At 34.0% G+C, this 22,754-nt stretch overlaps 1 protein-coding gene across 14 annotated transcripts in view; it reads left to right on the top strand.

Annotated features, from left to right (window-relative positions):
• Window positions 1-22,754, top strand: part of KIF20B (kinesin family member 20B) — a 74,904-nt gene that overhangs the window by 26,490 nt on the left and 25,660 nt on the right. For 12 of the 14 annotated variants that reach the window (XM_067710035.1, XM_067710045.1, XM_067710044.1 and 9 more), the window contains 6 exons: window positions 680-908; window positions 1,731-1,783; window positions 4,772-4,925; window positions 14,177-15,407; window positions 15,750-15,888; window positions 21,764-21,883. In XM_067710035.1, the coding sequence (XP_067566136.1) occupies window positions 680-908; window positions 1,731-1,783; window positions 4,772-4,925; window positions 14,177-15,407; window positions 15,750-15,888; window positions 21,764-21,883 (1,926 nt within the window). The remainder of the gene's footprint in view (window positions 1-679; window positions 909-1,730; window positions 1,784-4,771; window positions 4,926-14,176; window positions 15,408-15,749; window positions 15,889-21,763; window positions 21,884-22,754) is intronic. The other 2 variants (XM_067710046.1, XM_067710042.1) reach the window with 1 other exon arrangement.

The raw sequence follows: 22,754 nt of genomic DNA, 5'->3' as shown, positions 1-22,754 counted from the left end.
ACTGACCATTCCCTACTGTTGAGGAAACATTCTTTCCTGCTGCTCCTACTGAAGCTGAAATTAATCTCATCTTTTTGGAAAGTTTATTTTTGTTTTCCTTTGCTTTTTAATTACTCAGTTCAGGGGGTCTGGGATGGTGATGTCCAGGCTCTTGCTTTCAAACCATCATTATGTGTCCCTGACATAGTTTGGGATTTGGTCTGAATTATGAAACTGGAAATTTGTTTCCTGCGCTAGCCGAACAAAGCCTTTGAAGGCTCATTATATAACTGAAAGTATACCTGAAACATTATTCCTCCATAAAAACAATGTCATAAACTATGATAAGTCATTACAGAACAATTACGATTACCTAGTTCAGGTATACTTTCAGTTATATAATGAGCCTTCAAAGGCTTTGTTCGGCTAGCGCAGGAAACAAATTTCCAGTTTCATAATTCAGACCAAATCCCAAACTATGTCAGGGACACATAATGTTTCATGTTCCATAGAACAGAAAGTGAGTAATGGAGCACAACTTTTTCATAATTGGAGGTAGTTCTATATAATCTATTTAAAAATTTTAAAGTTGTGAATTTTTTTTGCTGTTTATTTTTAAAACTATCTCAATCAGATGATACCACACTGAAATAGTGAAAGCCACTGTTAACATTAGGTATGTGGATTTTGCTATTTTTAGGAAGGACAGAATTATGTAGGAATTGAAGATATTATTGGTTCTCTTCAAGATGATGTCACTGATATTAAGAAACAGGCTGAAATTGCTCACTTATGTATTGCATCTCTTGCTGACCCCCAGGAAGCTATTGCTTGTTTAGAATTAAAGTTTAATCAAGTTAAAGCTGAATTAGCTAAAACCAAAGAAGAATTAACCAAAACCCAGGAAGAGTTAAAAAAGAGAGAAAATGGTAAGTGGATGTATTTTACCCCTATGTAGATGTTATAAATTCATAAAAAAACAGTTGGTAAGTATGAGATTTATGCAGCTTATTTACCAAGTGGCCAGAAAATGATGGCGGTAATGTATTTAATATTTTACCATTTGTATGAGTTTATAGTAACTTACTAGTACAAATATTTTTTTACTTTTCTTTACTTTTAGACCAATGTTACTAGAAAACAGGCTTCTCAAAAAACACCAAAAACTAAGTACAGCTTTATCAGCAAATTAAGAAATCTCATAGGAAATTGTATAGCTGTAAATTTTGTCTATATATATATTATATATTTACTTAAATATAAATATATTTATATTTATATAAACATAAATATATATATGTATATATATGTGTGTGTGTGTGTATATATATATATATATATATATATATATATGGTTTGTCACATCTGAGTTTCAAGTGTTAGATGAAATACTCTGCCCTTTTCTGTGTGAAACAAGATGGGTGGAAAATAACAGGTAAGTGATGTCTCATTCTGAAGTGTATCAGAAAGGTACCAGCTAATTCTTTTCTGACATTATACCAGAAATTTTTTACTATTGAGCATACGTGTTTCATTTTTACCCTAAGTTTTGAAAGTGGCTTTTTCAGAAACATTACTCTCTGGTGGTAGAATTTGTAGCTAAGTGCTTGTGTGCTTCTAGTGCTGTGAAAATCCTTTTTCCTGAGTATAACAATAAAGCGTCTACTATAGCAGCTTATGTTTCATGATTATTCAGTGATATATTTTTTTAGGTGCTTAGATATTCATTTTTAATATTCTTATTTTTTCAGAATCAGAAATTAATTTAAATTCATTGGTTCAAGAGCTTGAGAAGTCTATTAAGGTAATACTTTTAAGTTTTATTTTGTCTTGATAAGGAAATTAATAATTAAGTAAAATAAGCAGCATGAATTATGACTAGGTATGTCTATTTTAAAAATAAAGTAATAAATGAATGTGATAAAAAAAATTGATGAGCATAAGTGCCTTCACCCTCATACCTCTTTCCAAAGATGGCCTCTGGAAAGTTTCTTTAGTCTTTCCAGAAAAGGTGTGTGTGTGTGTGTGTGTGTGTGTGTGTGTGTGTGTGTGTGTGTATATATGTGTGTGTGTATATATATATATATATATATATATATATATATATATATGAAGCAAACACACTTTTAAAAAAATTTGTACAAATGGGATTGTAGTTCTGTGTCTTGCTTTCTTCCCTTAGAAGACATCTTAGAGATAATTGTATGGCAGCACATACAGATCTATGTCATTCTTTTACTAGGTTTATTGTGTTGGTTAGATATATTTAAATGGTGTTTATTTTGTCTGAAGTTACTGAGTGTTCTAAAATTTAGGATATGGCCTGAGCAGTGTGCAGCATTGGAATCCTGAAAATCTCTAGCACTTTGTACCTTCAGATCAGATAATTACTCTAAATGGTTGTAGATGAATTTGACATTGATATAAATATGAAATTGCAGGTATACATAGAGGTGAAGTGAATTTAAAATTCTAAACTTAATATTTTTCCTGACCTTCTCTTAACTTACATTTGTCCTTCTAAAGAACTGAATATTTTAAGATATGATCAGATATAAATAATTCAAGATCTTGGTATCTAATACCCAGTACTTAAAAAGGTAACCAAAATAATGTACTTAGTACAAGACATTACAGTTATTGTTTACACAATTCGTGATCTTTTCCTTTTCCTTTATTTTTTCTAGTTACAAAAATAGCTGCTAGTTGTAAAAATTCAGCTATACTAAACTATGTAAAGTAGAAAGTACAGTAGTACCCCATAATGTCTCTCCTACATCAAAACCAAAACAAAACCAACTTGGCTGGTAGCTCTTTGAGACTTTTATATATATCCATTTTTATAGAACATTTACTATGAACTCTTAAGTTCTTTACATATATTTACTTGTTTAAATCTCAGAACAATCTTATGATGTAGATACTGTTATTTTTTATTTTTATGGAGGTGTCAAATAACTTGCCTAGGGTTAAGAGAACTTAACCTCATGGTGTTGATTAACTGTTGATCTAGGGTCACTGTTCCAAAGGTTGTTTTGAAAGCAGACTCTTAATGATTAAAAGTTTGTTTTGCATGGTTCTTTAGCATCCTTCCTACCAAGCATACCCTAGGCAGAAAACATTCCTTTGAATAACTGAGATTTGTGGAGGATGGATTTTCTTGGTGAAGATTGTATAATTTGAAGGAGGAAAAAAATGACTAGGTGATTATGATAAGTCTGAGAGTGGAAGAGGAGACAACTTGAAATTGTCATGGTCTGTTTGAAAACTCAAAGTTTGTCAGAGGTCTGATCCCTCTACCCCAGGATTTTGTCATTTATCAGCGACACCAAGGGACTAATTGTGAAAAAGCATGTAGGTTTTTCTTTATGATATCCTTTGTTTAGGGATATCTAAAAGGACTTTGCTTTTTTTTTTTTTTTGTAATAATGCATTACTTTTTGACTTAAAGTCATTTTATCTATGTCTCTTAAGAACATTTGCTGATTTTACGATGTAAAATGATGTTTTCTTTTCTCATATAGTTTTTTTTTCCCCCAAAAAATGGATTGCTACCAGTATGTAGGGATTTAATTAATCTCTGCTTTTAAAAAAATCTCTGCCTTTACCATACTTTTAATTACTTTATAAACATACACTTAACTGCTAAGGTTTCACCCTTCCTCTTTCTGGGTACCTTTTCTTCTGCTGTCCTTTTAGGGAGGCATAGTCTTTGCCTTAAAAAATAAAAATCTAAATGGCTTTTATCATCTAGATAAACTAGGAACTCATTTTTTTTGGTTTTGTTTGTTTGTTTGTTTCCACCTGCAGAAGGATTCACATTTATTGGTTCAAATACAGTACCTAACATTTGCTAAACATGCATTTCACACTACTTGGTCACATCTCCACAGGTAGTCAATGCACAGAAGAGGGTCCATCCTTTGCCAGATGGTAGGGTGGGAGGTAGCAGAGGGACTGGGTAGCAGAGCTTGCCAACTATCATTTGGTCATGAAAGGTTGACGGAGCCAGGTTGGTGGGCAGCCCTTGTCCAGCCCGCTGGGGACAAGGGCCCAGAGACATCCTGTTTGCTTGGCTCATATACAGGACTGTGGGTAGAGGTGGGCCTCAGGTAGGCAGCCCAGGGGTAGGCTCACGGATGCATGTTGCCACCGGAGCTCTGAAGGTGGTGTCATGGGAGGTGGTGCTAGGAGTTCACTTTTAAAGCAGTGTGTAGACTGTGTATCTTTGATATACATAAGCTAGAAGCTAAGGCTAGAACCTTTTCTGCGACTTGTGAACAAACTAACAAAGACATTGTTACTTTGAGAAGCTTTGGTTGTAAAACAATTGATGAGTTTCTCCAGTTACTCAAGATTCCTCAAGATTTTAAGTAAAAGTACCTATAAGAAACAATTTTGTCATAGTGTTTTCATATTTTTCTTTTCAAAGCACATTTTGTTTATGACTTAGGGTAAGTGTTTTAGGGTTCTGTGGTTATCTGCAAATAAGTCTCTAACCCACCTGATTCCCTTAGAAAATCTAAAGATGAATTTGTTTTTAGTATCGGGGTGAAACTGCACACTTAACAAGTTCTTTTTTGTCCTTAGTGAATGTACAAGTTAGTTAATATTGCTCACTTCCTAGAGCCATTGGTTATTTTAGGGTGAGATTTAAGAAATAACTTAGAAAATGTTTCAATAAACTTGAAAATAAAATTTTTATGATACAGTATTGAATCATAATTTATATAGTTCTTAAATGTATTATAGCTTTCTATATGTGAACTAATTTTAATTTATTTTACTTTAGGACAATGCTGATACATCTACTTTAATAATAAACAATAAATTGGTTTGTAATGAAATGATTGAAATGTCTAAGGACAGCAAAACTAAAACCTATTCAGGAAGAAAAAGATTAAATGAAATTGAACTTCAACAAGATGAACCACCAGCAAAGAAAGGTACTCTTCAGCTGCTAGCAGGAGGCTTTTAAGAAAACTAACTCCTAAACCAGGAAACAGAAGAGTTGTAAAGAGAAGGAAATTTACTTATCTAAGGAAAAAAAACTGAGAAAATATAAACGTCCCTAAGTTTTACACTAACATGTTATAAACTGTCTAGAGGATGGGTATATTTAAAGCTGCCTTTATTTTAATAAGTATGTTTTTAGATATTGTGCTTTTATCACTTTAACATGGCAATAATTCTTTTACTTCTGTGCCTATAGTAGTTAAAAGTCATCATTTTCATCTTCATGATTATAGTACATATTCTGCCAAAATTTCTCCACATTGTTTTTTCATTTGAAGAAAAAGCCATTTGACAGTAAGACTTTGAGCTAAACATTACTAAAGACAAATGTGGTCAAGTTTTGTCTTCTATGAAATTACTAAAAAAAAAAGTGGGCACATGCTTCTCTATACTATACACCCCTGTTTATATGGAAGAACATGGCAGCTTTCACCTTGTCTCTAAGCTATTCATTCTGTCTTTTGGAAAACTTTTACAGTCTGATACAGGGAGGGAGGCCTTTCTAAGAGAAGGTGCATTAGCTTTAGAAACCTAATTAGCAGAAAGAGAAAAACAAATCTCGTATATTAATGCATATATGCGGAATCTGAAAAAATTGCTAGAGACGATCTTATTTACAAAGCAGAAATAGAAACAGAGACGCAGAGAACAAACATATGGATACCAAGGGGGAAGGGGTGTGTGGGATGAATTGGGAGATTGGGATTGACATATATACACTACTGATACTATATATATGAAACACATAACTAATGAGAACCTACTGTATAGCACAGGGAACTCTACTCAGTGCTCTGTGGTGACCTAAATGAGAAGGAAATCCAAAAAAGAGGGGATATATGTATACATATAGCTGATTCACTTTGCTGTACAGTATAAACTAACACAATATTGTAAAGCAACTACACCCCAATAAAATTTTTTTAAAAGATGGATTTAGAATGTTATTAATATTTATGAGTAATAATATATTATGAATTATGAACCAAAGAAACCTAGTTAGCTGCTTCACCTTGAGAAAAATGGATAAATTAAGTCTTTCTTTGGTCATGAGTAAAATAAGTTAAATATACCTGCCTCCTGAGGTTGTTAAGAATAAAAACAATTGGGTAATACAACAATATAATAAACACCTCATAGAACCTCAGTAAAATTAATGTTTTCAAAAGTAGATAACTTAAAGGATAATATAGCACTAGATATATTAATCCAATAAAGTGTGAGCTAATAGATTGAGACTAATATGCATGATCACCTTCTGTTATCATTGAAGGAGTGAGACCTTAGCTACAGGGAGTATGACCTTGTTATGATCTCCATAGCACTGTTCCTCTAGTTTTTCACCTTGATCGGTACCACAGAGTAGTTGAGAATATAGGGTAGTTGAGAATGCAGGAACAGTAGATCACTAGGAAGTGGAAGTGAAAGTTGGCAGAAGCGAGTGATCTACGTGGTATGACTAATCCTAAGGGTAACCCATTCATGAAGAAGGTGATTGTATAATAACTCTAGTTGTTAGTGACAAATAATTTGGATATGGGTAGATTTAAGTAAGTTTAGGTAATATAAAGTATTTTTTTTTCCTCCTTAAATTCGTAACCACTGTGGCTATTTCTCAATTATTTGTTGTTAGAGACTAAAGGGACTACATAAAGGATCATAAAATTGTAGCTATAGCCCCCCTTCTTCCCCTCTACCTGCTACTAAAAAATCTCTAGAACAAAATATGTGACTCCTATAAATACTAGGATAGGATTAGGGGGTTGATAGTTTTACTGAATATATGTTTTCTGTTCTTAAAGGGAATGCAAAGCCATTTCCCTATGAAAGTGAATTTACTTGTTTGAGGTCACTGTATCTGTACTTTGGGACGCTGATAACCATGTAAACGGTTCAAGAAATAAGCCTTCAGAATAGTGATAAAGGAGACAAACTAGAGATATGCTACAATCTGCTTACCTGTAACTTTTCAACCAGAACTAATTTTTGTAGCAAAATATAGGTAAGCAGTATATGTATAGGTTGAATGTGATAGAAATATTGAATTAAAGTAATTATCTTTCTATTTATGTTTACTTTTTATGTTAACCTATATTAGGTTTATATACAGTAAAACCTATTTCATCTTTATTGCTAGACTAATGCTTTAATTTCTCACTGACAAGGCTGTTCTGAATATGTTCTATGAATCTTTTGATATAAAACATAAAAATTTCTGAAAGAATAATATGAATGAATATCTGAACAAGAAAATCAGGTGCAAAACAAATTATCTGAAGTACCTTATGTAATTATCCTAGTTATTTTTTTTAAATAAATTTATTTATTTATTTTTGGCTGCATTGGGTCTTTGTCGCTGTGCGCATGCTTTCTCTAGTTATGGTGCGTGGGCTTCTCATTGCGGTGGCTTCTCTTGTTGCGGAGCACAGGGTCTAGGCGCGTAGGCTTCAGTAGTTGTGGCACACGGGCTTAATTGCTCCGCGGCATGTGGGATCTTCCTGGACCAGGGCTTGAACCCGTGTCTCCTGCATTGGCAGGCGGATTCTTAACCACTGCACCACCAGGGAAGTCCTATCCCAGTTATTGAAATATAGTAAAATTAAGAGAACAACATTACTTGATCACAAAAGCTTTATTGCACTTACTGTAATTCACTTCAGGGTTTAGGGACTATATCCATATAGTATACATGACTCAAATCTCTTCTCAGGATATTCAGGATTTATTTGTGAGCTCTGAATTTCTGATTGTTGTCATTTTTAACTTGCTTAGATCCCATCTTTCTCTCCTGATAAAGGGTTCAGACATCTTTATAACTTGTCTTCTTAAAGGGCAAAAAGATTAGTCATTTCCACTGATGAAGTCATAGGTGAGAAAATTACATCATAAGTTCAGAATTACTTAAAGGGAAAGTAGAACAGAGGTATGAATCAGTGGAAAAGCCAGTTATTCCACTTTGGGATGACTTGCCACAGCTTTGTAAGATGTTAGGAGACAATCTGATAAAAGTAATGCACTGGTTGAACATTATTTTTAAAAATTCATAAGAGTAAATGGGCAAGTTTGTTGTAAACGTAAATAGGGGTGAATCTCTAAGTTTCCAGAGTAGATGGAATCCTTAGAATAAACTGAAGGAACTAAATTAGGAAAATGTAAGTACAAACATAGGAAAATCATCAAAAATAAACTCAACAGCTTTTCAGAAAGCAGGCTATAGAGCAGGGGTAATGCCATGTTTTTCCTGTCCTTTTTGAGGCAGAAGAGACAATGTAAGTTATAGGTAGTAAAACCTTGTCCAATGAGCTTTTAAAGTTAGTCTGTTAAAGAGATCTTGGAATCCTGTTATGGGATTACGTAATTACTGCTGCCCAAGAGCATTTAAACAATCCGGTGAAGGAAAAGAATATGGATTGTATTTGAAAAATGGAAACTTACAAATAAAACTTGCTTTCACATGTATACTACTGAATGTAAAATTGGATAAATTCTTGGATGGAGTAGGGAGGTGAGATTTCCAAATTATATAGTGATTTTTGGGGTGAGGGGATACTCTCACTGGGGACATCAGTATCTTGAGAGGACTGGGATTTTTTTCTCAGCCTTACTGAGGTACAATTGACCAATAATTTTGTAATATATTTAAAATGTTTAACATGATTTGATATACATTGTGAAAAGTTTCCCACCTTATCACCATTAATTAATACATCTGTCACCTCACTTATTCACCTATTTTCCCCCTCTTTTTTCTTTTTTGGTGAGAACAGTTAAGTTATACTCTCTAGGCAAATTTCAGTTATACAATACAATGTTATCAATTATAGTCACCGTATTATACTTAGATCCTATGACCTTATTCATCTTAAACTGAAAAATTATACCCTTTTACAAGCCTCTCCCTATTTTCATCACCCCTCATCCCCTGACAACCACCGTTCTACTCTCTGTTTCTATGAGTTGGATCTTTTTTTCTCCTCGTATTGATACCATACAATATTTTTCTTTCTCTATGTGACTTATTTCACTTATTTCACATAATGCCCTCCAAGTTCATCCATGTCATTGCAAATGGCAGGATTTCCTTCTTATTTAGGCTGAATAATAATAGTCCATTGTATACATATTTATTCCACATTTAAAAAAATCCATACATCCATCCACGACACTTAGGTTGTTTCCATGTCCTGGCTATTGTAAAAAATGTTGCAATGAACATAGAGCATGAACTTGCATGAACTTTGAGATAGTAATTTCATTTCCTTTGGATATATACTCAGAAGTGGGATTGTTAGCTCATAAGATAGTTCTATATTTAATTTTTTGAGGAACCTTTATACTGTTTTTCTAGTGGTTGTACTACTTTATATTCCCATCAACTGTGTGCAGATTCCCTTCTCCCCTCATCCTTGCCAGCATTTGTTATCTCTTTTTTTTTTTTTTTTTTTTTTTTTTTGCCCGCGCCGTGTGGCATGTGGGATGTGGGATCTTAGTTCCCTGACCAGGGATCAAACCCGTGTCCCCTGCATTGGGAGCGTGGAGTCTTATCCGCTGGACCACCAGGGAAGTCCCTGTTATCTCTTTTTGATAATAGACAGCCTAACGCGTGTTAAGTGATATCTCACTGTAGTTTTGATTTGCATTTCCCTAATGATTAGTGATGTTGAACACCTTTTCCTGTACCTGTTGACTATTTGTGTGTCTTCTTTGGAAAAGTGTCTGTTTAGTTCCTCTGCCCATTTTTAAATTGGATTGTTTGGCTTTTTGGCTGTTGAGTTGTATGAGTTCCCTATATATTTTGGATATTAACCCCTTGTCAGATAGATGGTTTGCAAATATTTTCTCCCATTCCACGGGTTGCCTTTTCATTTTGTTGACTGATTCATTTGCTGTGTAGAAGCTTTTTAGTTTGATATAGTTTCACTTATTTATTTTTTGCTTTTGATGCTCAAGCTTTTGGTGTAATATCTAAAACCTGTTGCATAGTCCAGTATCAAGGAGCTTTTCTCCTATGTTTTCTTCTAGGAGTTTTATGATTTCAGGTGCTATGTTTTAAGTCCTTCATCCATTTTGAGTTAATTTTTATAAGTGGAGTAAGATAGGAGTTCAATTTCATTCTTTTGCATGTGGATATCCAGTTTTCCCAACACAATATTGAAGAGACTGTCCTTTTCCATTGAGTATTCTTGGCTTTCTTGTTAAATAAGCTGGACATATGTGTGTGGGTTTAATTTTGGGCTTTTGAAACTATTTCATTGGTCTATGAATCTGGTTTTATGCCAGTACCATACTGTTTTGATTACTGTAGCTTTATAGTATAGTTGAAATTAGAAAGTGTAATGCCTCCAACCTTTTTCTTTCTCAAGATTGCTTTTGCTATTCGGGTCTTTTGTGGTTCCATGTGAATTTTTAGATTGCTGTTCTATTTCTGTGAAAAATGCCATTGGAAATTTGATAGGTATTGAATTGAACTTGTAGATTACTTTGGGTAATATGGACATCTTAACAATATTAATTCTTCTAATCCATGAACATGGAATATCTTTCCTTATTTTGTATGTCTTTTTTCATTCTCTTTCACCAGTGTTTTATAGTTTTCAGTGTAGAGGTTTTCACCACCTTGGTTAAAGTTATTCCTAAATATTTTATTCTTTTTTATGCTATTGTAAATAGGTTTTCTTTTCTTATTTTCTCTTTCTGATAGTTTGTTGTTAGTGTACAGTTTTTTGTTTTGTATAGTGTTTCTTGTATATTGATTTTGTATCTTCCAACTTTAGTGAATTTCTGTATTCTAAAGGTTTTCTGGTGGAGTCTTTAGGATTTTCTATAATATAAAATTCTGTCATCTGTAAACAGACAGTTTTACTTCTTCCTTGCCAATCTGGATACAGTTTGTTTCTTTTTCTTGCCTGATTCTCTGGCTCAGATTTCCAGTACTAATGTTAAATAGAAATAGTGAGAGTGGACATACTTGTTTTGTTCTTGATCTTAGAGGAAAAGCTTTCAGGTTTTCATGGTTGAGGATGACATTAGCTGTGGGTTTGTCATATATGGCTTTTATTATGTTGAGGTATGTTCCCTCTCCAGTCTGTTGAGAGTTTTTATCATGAAGGATGTTGAATTTTGTTAAATACTCTTTCTGCAGCTAGTGAAGTGATCATATGATTTTTATTCTTCATTTTATTAATAGAGTATATCACATTTACTGATTTGCATATATTGAACTATCCTTGCATCTCTGAGATAAATCTCCCTTGATCATGGTGTATGATCCTTTTAATGTGCTGTTGAATTCAATTTGCTGATATTTTGTTGAGGATGTTTCCATCTATGTTCATCAGTGATATTGACCTGTAATTTTCTTTTTTCTAGTGTCCTTGTCTAACTTTTTTATTTGGGTAATGCTGGGAGAGAGCTGTGATTTTAATTTATCAAATGGGGTCATAAGATTAAAAATCTTGTACAGTCACTTAAGTTTTTTCCCCCACATTATATAATAGTATCTGAAAGACCTTTCATAAATGCTTGTGCTTTTTCTTTATTTTTCTCACAATGTCAACTGTGATTAGCATATAGGAAGATAGAAACCTATTTGTATGTAGGATAGTAGATTTAATTTTAAATATCTTTTTATGATCTTGAAAATGCCTTCTTAATTGAACAGATTCATTACATAGGGTACTATTATCTCTCATCTAGGCTGCATGAGAGCCTGCCACAGACAGGAGGAAAAACTTAAGGGCTTGTATGTCATTACTATGTGATATTTGACATTTATCTCTTATGGAACAGTTACATGTAGGGCTGCCATATAGGGGCTTAGTAATGACGCAAACTGATATGTTTAGATCCCAAATGTTATTACACGGGTGACTATCAAGGTCTTCCAGAAATTTAGAAAAATAGATTCCTGGAGTAGTGTGCATGTACCCTCAAAGTGTTTGCGTGTACAATACATTCCAGATTTATCAAGTCAGTATGTTTGGTATTTGTTCTCAGGAATCTATATTATAAGCTCTTTTGCCAATTCTCTAAAACTAGAGAACCACTGTTATAAAAAAGGCGCTGTAAAGAGCACAGCTTAAAATTTAAAACAAAATTGCACTAAAGTAACCAAGTTAATATAACTGAGGCATGTTAGATTATAAATTTGCACATATCTAGAACCAGAATAGTTTACTGATGACAAAAGTTATGTTTTTCTGATATAATGATACGTCTTAGAGATAGAAAAGGAGAACATAAGCTATGTAGCTAAATTTCAAAAATAATTCATTTACGGGGACCTCCATGGTGGTCCAGTGGGTAAGACTGCAGTCCCAATGCAGGGGGCCTGGGTTCAATCCCTGGTCAGTGAACTAGATCCTGCATGCATGCTGCAACTAAGAGTCCGCATGCTGCAACTAAGAAGCCTGCATGCTGCAAATAAGACCTGGCACAGCCAAAACAAATAAATAAATATTTTTAAAAGTTCATTTAGGATTATTGTTCATGTATATAAAGATGCATTAGACACAGAGAGTCTGCTGTCAGGAAGTTTGGAATCTAGTAAATGAGAGTGACAAACATATTATTTCAGTATAATCTAATGTGCTCAGATGCATAGTATAATATGGTGGCACACACTAAAAAGAAAACTATAAAATACACTTTTTAAAGATTCATTGGACAGTTACCAACTGAAAGTAACAGGTTTCTTAGGAGAATTTCAATCCATCTCTCCCTTATAACTGTCTTCTGCTCTTAGGGATTTTATATTATATCTGGGGCCTTTAAGCATGAGGAGTTCGATTCTCAACATGCTTAGTGAGACTACCCAATAAAAATATAGGTAAAATTGACAGATAAGTGGCCAGTGGGGGAGTGAATGAAGGTCAAAGGACATGTTGAGTTGATTATATCAGTACAGTATTGTGTAGAAACTTCATAAAAATTGTATTAGAGTTGTGTATATAAAGTTCACACATATAAACATCAAACCATGAAGTGAAATAGAACAGGAAAAAAATTTAAAAACCAAAGCATCAGATTCTTATATGTTTTGAAGTAATTTTCCCAGGATATGAGACACTCATCAGATCTGTTATTATATCAATGGAAATTGTATGAAGACATAAAAAGATAAATTTGTGTATCTGGAGAATTGAGAATTATGTTTCAAGAGTTAATCATGTAATCTGTGAGAAAAATTTGAACATAGTTTATACTGGACAGTTGTGTGAGATGAGTTAATTTGTCAAATATTAAGAATTAAGTTTTAGCTAATAGTGCATCTTCTCTGGACATAGTTTAATCTATACCAACTATGTTCTTGTGCTTATATAACATTTACAGAATGCTTTAACATACATTATATATTAACTTATTTGGCCCTCTTAACACTATCCTGTAGTAAGTAGGGCAGGTAGAAATATCCTTATTTTAGAAATGTAGATATTAAGCCTGGAAAAGACAAACTTTTATTTATTTTTAATTAGCTGAACTCTTCTGTACAGATTTTCAGTTTCTAATAATATCTAACTGTATCCCAAGCACAGTGTTCTAAGCTCATTGATTATCTTTATCTTCACAATAACTCTGAGATAGGTGGTATTATTGCTATTATTTTCCATTTTCCATTTGAGGAAGCAGCCATGGGGTCAAGCATTTTATTGACAGTTATGCAGCTAGCGAAGGGTAGGGCTACATTAGACTTGGCATAAATTTAACCATTTTTCTCCTAATTTTACCTGTGAAAGTATCAGGTACTCAGTTTGCAAATCACTAACTTAGTAGATCTACAGTATAATTGTACTTTAAGACTGTTCTTTAGTCTGCCTTAGGGTATAATTCCCTACCTTCTATCTCATAGTAATAATAAGGATTTGTAGTAGACAATTTAAATAACATAAAAGCTATAAAAAAGTAGAAGTAACTAGTAATCCCACTCAGAAGTAGTTACCAGGATTTTCTTGCACATCCTTTGCTAACTTTTTCTGCTGTGACTTAATGGAACTACAATTTTTACATAAATTGGTGTATGCTATGTATGTTTTGCAACCTGATTTTTCTTTTTTACTCAATAGCTTATTTCTGTTTTTCATTAAAAGCGTGCTTTCGTATGTTTCCTATGTTTGAATATTGGCTTATATGGTAACTTTTTGATTTTTATTAAGGTTAATAATAATTTTTTTTATTTTTAAAGGACCTACACATGTTAGTCCAGCCATCACTGAAAACCAAAAGAAAAGTGAAGAAATGCAAGAGAGCATTTCAGAAGATGAGGAAAACATTAGAGTTTTACAAGAAAATAATGAAGAGCTGAAAACACGTTTACTCATTGTTGAGAATGAACTTAAAAATGAAAAGGAAGAAAAAGCAGAATTAAATAAACAGATTGTCAGTTTGCAGCAGGAACTCTCTTCTTCTGAAAAAAAGAGTTGTAGTTTTAGTGTAGAGGTCCAACAAATTCAGTCGAATTATGACAATGCGATTTCTGAATTACATATGCAGAGAGGTATAAATCAAGAACAGGAGGAGAGGATCATGAAATTGTCAAAGGAGATAGAAACTGCTAGAAGAAACATCACAAATAATGTTTCACAAATAAAATTAATGCAAGCAAAAATAGATGAATTGCGTACACTTGATTCAGTTTCTGAGATCTCAGACATAGATTTACTCAATCTCAGGGATCTGTCAAATGGTTCTCAAGAGGATAATTTGCCAAATACACAGTTAAATCTTTTGGATAATGATTATTTGATAAGTAAGCAAGTTAAAGAAAATGGTATTCAAGAACTTGGTAGGGAAAGGTCTTTCCACTCTACTGTTGAAGCCATTTGGGAAGAATGTAAGGAGATTGTAAAGAGTTCCTCCAAAAAAAGACATCAGATCCAGGAACTGGAAGAACAAATTGAAAAATTACAGGCAGAAGTAAAAGACTGTAAAGATGCAAACAATAGACTAAAAATGGAGGAGAGGGAGAATAAAGATCTACTAAAAGAAAAAGAAAGTCTTATACAGCAGCTGAAGGAAGAATTGCGAGAAAAAACTGTTGGTCTTGATATTCAAGTACAGCATGTAGTTGAAGGAAAGAGAGCACTTTCAGAACTTACTCAAGATGTTACTTGCTATAAGGTGAAAATAAAGGAACTTGAAGCAATGTTAGAAACTCAGAAAGATGAATGTAGCCGTTCAGCCAAGTTAGAACAAGAAATTATGGAAAAGGAATCTATCATTTTAAAGCAAGAAAGAAATCTGAAGGAATTTCAAGCAAATCTTCAAGATTCTATCAAAAACGCCAAAGATTTAAGTGAAAGGGAAGTCAAATTGAAAGAAGAAATCACAAAATTAACAAACAATTTGCAAGATGCAAAGCATTCACTTCAATTAAAGGAAGAAGAAAAAGAAACAAACTGGCAAGAAACAGAAAAGTAAGCTAAAAGTTATTAAAATGTTTGAAAATATGGAAAGCATTTATTGACTTTTCTGTGTAGCTTTTAAAGAATCTGGGTGGGCATATCTTAATCTGGTCAAGTATAACATGTATAATGACTGAAGAGCTTCAATTTTGTTTATATAAACCTTTGGAACCAAAAGTTATATGCAAAGATCTGTTTATAAAATCTCCTGAAATCCTCCTTGAAAGATTTCTTCATGGTTTGGACATTCCAAATTTGTGAAAAGATCTAATTTTGTATATTATTAGTAGCTCACGCATATGATTCTAAGTGATTAGTGATATGTCACTATAGATAAGTGATTTTTTTTTTTAGGTTGAAAGAGGAGCTCTCTGCAAGTGCTGCTCTTACCCAGAATCTGAAAGCAGATCTTCAGAAGAAGGAAGAAGATTATGCTGAGCTGAAAGAGAAACTGGCGGATGCCAAAAAGCAGATTGAGCAAGTACAGAAAGAGGTAGGTTATTTGAAAAAGTGTGTGGCCAATTTAAATGATAAAGATTGTTTTCCTTATATATCAAGTTTAGACACTATAGTATTGACCAGAACATTTGTCAACTCCATAATTTTTCTTAAATGATGAGAAAAGTTATTTCACAAAAGAAAATTTAGTCAGATTAAACAAACTGAAGGATGTCTAATATTAAGAAAAATATGTGCCTTATGTAAGATTAGAACCTTTTTTTTTCTTTTAAGGGCTGCTAAGTTCAAGTCCCCCCAGAAAAATAAATAGCAAACTTTTGTTTGCAGGTAGTATTTAGGAGAGTATGTAGTGCAATTGTAACAAGTTTTTATTATAATTTGATTTAAAAATAGGAAATATAATCACATGATTCCAAATTTAAAATATATGAAAATATGTGTAGTGAGGGAAAAAACGGCCTCCCAGCCATCAAGTTTCCCTCCAAGGTGTCAGATGTTATCAACTATTTTTTTTTCTCTTCACTTCTCCCTCCTCCCTCTGTTTTTCCTTCCTTCTCTTCCTATAAAAAATGGAAACATCCTATAAACACTATGTGAACCTTGGTTTTCTTCTCTCAATATTTCCATCTCAGGATATAAAGAGTCTCCAAATGAGCTTTTTTTCTTTTTTATGACTCTGAACATTTATTTACCATTAATCAGCCCCGTATTGTTGGACAATCAAGGTAATTTCCAGTCTTCAGTTAATCATGCAGTGATGCCATTTTGAACATTTGCAAGTCTTCCTCTGGTATAAATTTCTAAAAGTGGAATTTATGGGTCACCGGTTTGTACATTTGTAATTTTGATATTTATTATGCTTTTTAGAGATTATGCTAGTTTACTTACCAGAACTAATGTATGAGAACAAGAGAGTATTTTTCTCTATACTCTTATCCACAAAGTAGTATTTTATCTTTTTTTTGTTGTTTGTTTTTTTGCGGTACGCGGGCCTCTCACCGCTGCGGCCTCTCCCGTCGCGGAGCACAGGCTCTGGACGCACAGGCTCAGCGGCCATGGCCCACGGGCCCAGCCGCTCCGCGGCACGTGGGATCTTCCCGGACCGGGGCACGAACCCGCACGTCCCCTGCATCGGCAGGCAGACTCTCAACCACTGCACCACCAGGGAAGCCCCTATCATTTTTTTTTTTTTTGGATATTTGCTAATTTGACATGTAAATCGTATATCTCAACTATAATTCTAACTTGCATTTCTCTAACTATGAGTGAACATTTTTTGGTTTAAAATTCATTTGTTTTTTTTTTTCCTGTGGTCTGTATATTCATATTCTTTGTATTTTAGTTTGGGTTATTGTTTTTCTTTTTATTATTGCTTTGTGGGAACTTGTTACATACTTAGGAAATTAACTTTTCTTTTTTTAATTTAAGGATGATTTATTTTACTTAAGGGTGGCAGTGGGAATAGTCATAGATTTCTAATACAAACCAAATACAAAAATCAAACAACCATAAGCATAATGAAAATCTAAATATGAAAATCTAATCTTTTAGGAGAAAAATAAGGAGACTATCTTTTTGTTTGTTTGTTTGTTTTTTGCCAGTGGTAATGGATATGTAAGGATATTGACAACAACATTGGAATAGCAGAGGAATTGAAAATGCTATACATTGATCAATGGGAAACTAGCAAAATTAATTATATTGCATATACACAATAAAATACCATGAAGAAAGCAAACACATATATAGTCTTTGGTTGAACCATATACCATTCTAAGTGCTCTACATTACATATACTATCTCACATAATTTCCCAACAATACTACTACTATCCCATTTTACATATGAGACAAGAAGTTAAGTAACATGCCCAAGATGACACATATATATATATATTTTTTTTCTACGTCACAATATTGACATTCAGTCCAGTAATCCTCCACTGTAGCAGCTCCTTTACTTTGCAGTGAAAATTGATTTGTATATTTTCTGGAAATTAACTTTTGAAGGATATTAATTATAGATATCCCCCTATCTCTCCCCCACATTGCCATTTTTCTTCATTTTGATTATGTTCTTTTTTTTGCCTTGGAGCAACTTATTTTTCTTTTATGACTGTTGGATTTTGAATCATAATTAGACTTTTTTAAAAAGCTGAAGTAATTTTAAATATTTTTCATTACCTTGAGTTAGTTACAAAAGAATACTTAAATGTGTAAGGTCTGAAGAATATTGATACAACAAATGCTTGTGGGTCTCATCGATTTTCTATGTTTCCTACCCCCACTGAGGTTACTGTTATGAATGTTTTGTGCTTATCTTTTTTTAATCTTTTAAAAATATAAGTTAAATCATATTTGTTTTTTTATCTCTAAACATTATGTCATGTTCTGAGCATTTTCACATCATATTCCTGACATTTATGTATGGTTATAATTAATCACTTTCACTGCTGTGTAATACTCCATGTGTGACTATACGTTTAGTTATCTATTCTATAGTTATCTATTCTATTGTATTTAGTTATACAATTTTTGATTAATGGAAGAAAAATCCAAAAAATACCACCATAGATAAAATGCAAAAAATATATGTTGTTTCTGATAATTATACACAGAAGGTTTCCAGGCCACACAACAAGTATTTCAAAGTGGACTAGATTAGAAATGTAAGACAGTAAAGACGACCTAAACTGTAATTAGGCATCGGAAAATGTTTAGTCAGATCAGCAAGTTAAAAATCATAATTTGGAAAAGCACTTGTTTGTCATTCAGAAGCCTGAATTGTTTGCTTTCTAGGAATGTAATTTTGGCCAGGGCAGCCTTTGTTTCTCCCTTCATTGGATATAAATTACTTACCTTTGGATCTAGTGTAGATTCTGAACTTGTAAAATAAATTTCGAACGACATTTCGGTTTTAACACCTCAGGATCAAGACTAGAGTTTCTATAGGTGGTAGACAGGCTTGAAAGCTTTATAAATTCTGGGCAAATGACAGGTAAATGGATTAAATTACTCCAAAATATAAACTGCAGTCCTAGCCCTATGCACCTTATTGCCTTTTGTTAGGTTCCTTTCACTTAGCTAAGTAGTCCAGAGGGAACTTTGGATTTACATTCCTATTATCAGTCCACATATTGTTCATAGTATCCTCAACAAAACAAATAAGGAAATAACCATTAGGCTGTATTTAAGCCTTCATACATTTTCCTCGTTTCTATCAAATGTAATGTATGAGCAAGGCCTGTGTAGTTTGATTTTGAATTACTGATTGTGAGATCTGGTCTGCCTCTCTTGACTTTACTACAGGATAGGCTAGAACACCATTCCTTTGTCTTTTCTGATCTATTTAAAAAAAAATTTTTTTTTTTTGGCTGTGTTGGGTCTTCATTGCTGCACACGGGCTTTCTCTCTAGTTGTGGTGAGCGGGGGCTACTGTTCGTTGCGGTACGTGGGCTTCTCATTGCAGTGGCTTCTCTTGTTGCAGAGCTCGGGCTCTAGGCACGCGGGCTCAGTAGTTGTGGCTCACGGGCTCTAGAGCACAGGCTCAGTAGTTGTGGCACACGGGCTTAGTTGTTCTGCAGCATGTGGGATCTTCCCGGACCAGGGATCGAACCCATGTCCCCTGCATTGGCAGGCTTATTCTTAACCACTGCACCACCAGGGACGTCCTCTTAAAATGTTTTTTTGTTTTAGATTGTTGTAATATAGGTTGTTTATTTCTGTTAAGTGATATCCTGGCTGAAGATTCTTGGAGTATAGAAACTTCCTGGTTTAAGATACTATTTCTGAATACCATGATGATCAGTAAGCATTATCAAACATGGTATAATTGACTTGTGTTCATATGGAGCTAGTTACTCAGTTCTTTAAAAATGGCTTCTTTTTCCAATTAAAAACTTTTCATTATAATACATTATTAGGAAATTTTTTAAAAATTAATTTATGTATTTTTGGCTACGTTGGGTCTTCCTTGCTGCACGCAGGCTTTCTCTAGTTGTGGCGAGCAGGGGCTACTCTCTGTTGCAGTGCACGGGCTTCTCATTGCAGTGGCTTCTCTTGTTGCAGAGCATGGGCTCTAGGCACACAGGCTTCAGGAGCTGTGGCTCACGGGCTCAGGAGTCATGGCTTGCGGGCTCTAGAGCGCAAAGTGGCACATGGGCTTAGTTGCTCCACGGCATGTGGGATCTTCCTGGACCAGGGCTCGAACCTGTGTCCCCTGCATTGGCAGGCGGCTTCTTAACCACTGAACCACCAGGGAAGCCCAGGAAATATTTTTTAAGAAATGAAGGTAAAAGTGAAAGTCTTCTCCCCAGTCTCATTTCTCTCTTCTTAAATATGACCACTCTTGACAGTCAATCCTTCTGTGTTCTTTTAGATCTTTTTATATGCATTTTACATAATAAATATATGTAAATAGTGCTTGTATGGTTTTATTTTTATAAATGGGATCAACTATATATAAATAATTGCTTTAAAAATATATTATAATTTTAAGATTTTTTATAGCAGAATTTAGGTATCTCTTTTTAAGTAATGTTTTATTGTATAGATGACTATTTAACATTCCTCTAAGAGTGGGTATTAATAGTGTTTTCTGTTTTTCAAAATAAACAATGTATGATGTCAATGCTAATAATAATAGGAGCTTAGTCTGGATTGGTTGTTCTGAGTTTACATGTATCATCTCATTTAATTTTCACACAAATATTAGGGATAGGCATTTTTTTAACTTCCATTTTATGACTAAGGAAGTAGGCATTGAGAGAGAACTTGTCCAAGTTCACTTGGACAATGTTAATGTTAGAGCCAGTAAATGTTAGAGCCAGTAAATGTTAGAGCCAGTTTGGAAACTGAAGCAGTCCTTATGTGCATCTTGGTGCAACACGTAGTTTCTGTACTTTATTGGCAGACAGTTTATATCTGTAAAATTGATGAATATGGTGTTTATTACTGGAAGTCCCATATTTTTGAACAAAATAAGCCAATAAAAATAAATATTATTAATGTATGATTATAAAAGGAATATATATTTATTGTAGTAAATTTGGAATATACAAAAAGCCTAAAAAGAAGTGTAAAAATCACCTGAAACCAAACCCCTCAGAACTACTATTATTTTATTATTATTTATTTTTATTATTTTATTATAAAAAGCTTGGAGATACCATGCTTTTTATGAAGGGGAACTTTGTTCAATTAACTTCCTTCAGTTTTTGAGATCTCTAGGATTGGTATCATGGAAATTGGACTAAAGGTGTACATAGATTACCTGCTATCTCTCCTCCCGTCCCCTTCCCTTTTCCCTCCTCTCTCCTCCTCTCCTCTAAGATTTGCATACTAATTCATAGTGCTTTTTTATTTCTTTAATAGGTTTATAGAATTAAATTACCAGTAATACCAAAAATCAATTGACCTTCACTTGCATGGGTACCTTTTGATCTTGTAATTGTTCCATTTTCATTCTCTATGTGCCATTATTAGCTTTTGAAGTATTTCTTATATTACTGGATCACATTACTTAATAGATCTTGGAAATGTGAGCCAGTGTTTTTCCCCTAGAGTATCTCTATTGATTTTTCCATGATAATGATTTTGCTGTTGCATGCAGGGGTCTATGTTGTTTCTTTTTTGGGAGCACTTACAGGGTTTGAGAGTCTTAAAATATTGTAAAAAGAAAATGGCCTCTTCATATGTATCTTCCTTGGAGTATCAAGAAATTTTCTGATAATCTGAAGCCATACCATCAAGAAATTTTCTGGTAATTTGAAGCCATATCATATATATTAGAATCTGTAATTTTTCTCATGTGATTTAAAGGACATGAATCTTTGAACAAGTGGCCATGAATCTTAAACAAAAAGCAATTAGTATTTCTAGAAATATTTAATTTGATTTATTACTTTGTAGGTATCTGTAATGCGTGATGAGGAGAAATTGTTGAGGATTAAAATTAATGAACTGGAGAAAAAGAAAAACCAGTGTTCTCAGGAAATAGATATGAAACAGCGAACCATTCAGCAACTTAAGGTAACAGGTGATTTTAGTAGATTCTGTTGGTATATTTTAGTGTTTAATTAAATGTATCAGTTCTTTTTTGTTTTTTTTTTAAGTAAGAAATGGATAGTTTTATTTGAGCCAATCTGAGGATTATAACCTGAGAGACAGTCTTTCAGAAAGCTCTTAAGACTGTTCTACCCATTAGAGGTCAAAGCAGGGTTTACATACCTTTTGAGACAAAGGGTTGTACATCAAATGGTATATTGTTGACAGTTTACACAATCCAGATCTGCAGTACAAAGGGAGTAGTGGGTAGTCATGGCCCCTTTCACCATAAGCAGGAAGGTTATCTCCTAAAGCGTTATTTTGCTGGCACCAGGAGAAAATAGCTCTTTACAATCCAGCAGGCATTCCTGTGTCTTCTAAGGAAGGGTTAATGCAGATGCATAATGCACACTAAAGTGGGGTGGGGGGTGGGCACAGAGAGAACTTTATATTTGAAAAAAAAAATTTTTTTTTTTCCTTATCCTGCCTTAAAAATGTTTTGTTTTGTCACAACTTAGTGAGAACTCTCAGGTGGTAAACCCAGCCCAGTTGTCTGGTCAGGGTGCGCAGCACTGCTGGGGTTGCAGCAGAGGTGCGTTTGCATTTGCGGTCAGGGAAGGGTCCTGGAGCCCCAGCTCTGCCAGGGTCAGGGTTAGCTGGGGAGCCCTGCCCGCAGTGCCCGAGTTCGAGGCCTCCCCACCCACCCTGGATTTTGGTATCCTGGGCACCGTCTGGACAGCAGGTGGCTGCAAAGTGTGGGCTGCGGCTCCCAAGCACCACACCCTCTCCTCGGTGGAGCCAACTCTGCAAACCCCTGCTTCTGGGTCTCAGACCAACCCTTTCTCCATCTGTCACT

The sequence above is a fragment of the Pseudorca crassidens genome, chromosome 16 (genome assembly GCF_039906515.1).
Source record: "Pseudorca crassidens isolate mPseCra1 chromosome 16, mPseCra1.hap1, whole genome shotgun sequence".
In the NCBI taxonomy this organism is placed as follows: Eukaryota; Metazoa; Chordata; class Mammalia; order Artiodactyla; family Delphinidae; genus Pseudorca; species Pseudorca crassidens.
This window is presented reverse-complemented; position numbering and strand designations above follow the sequence as displayed.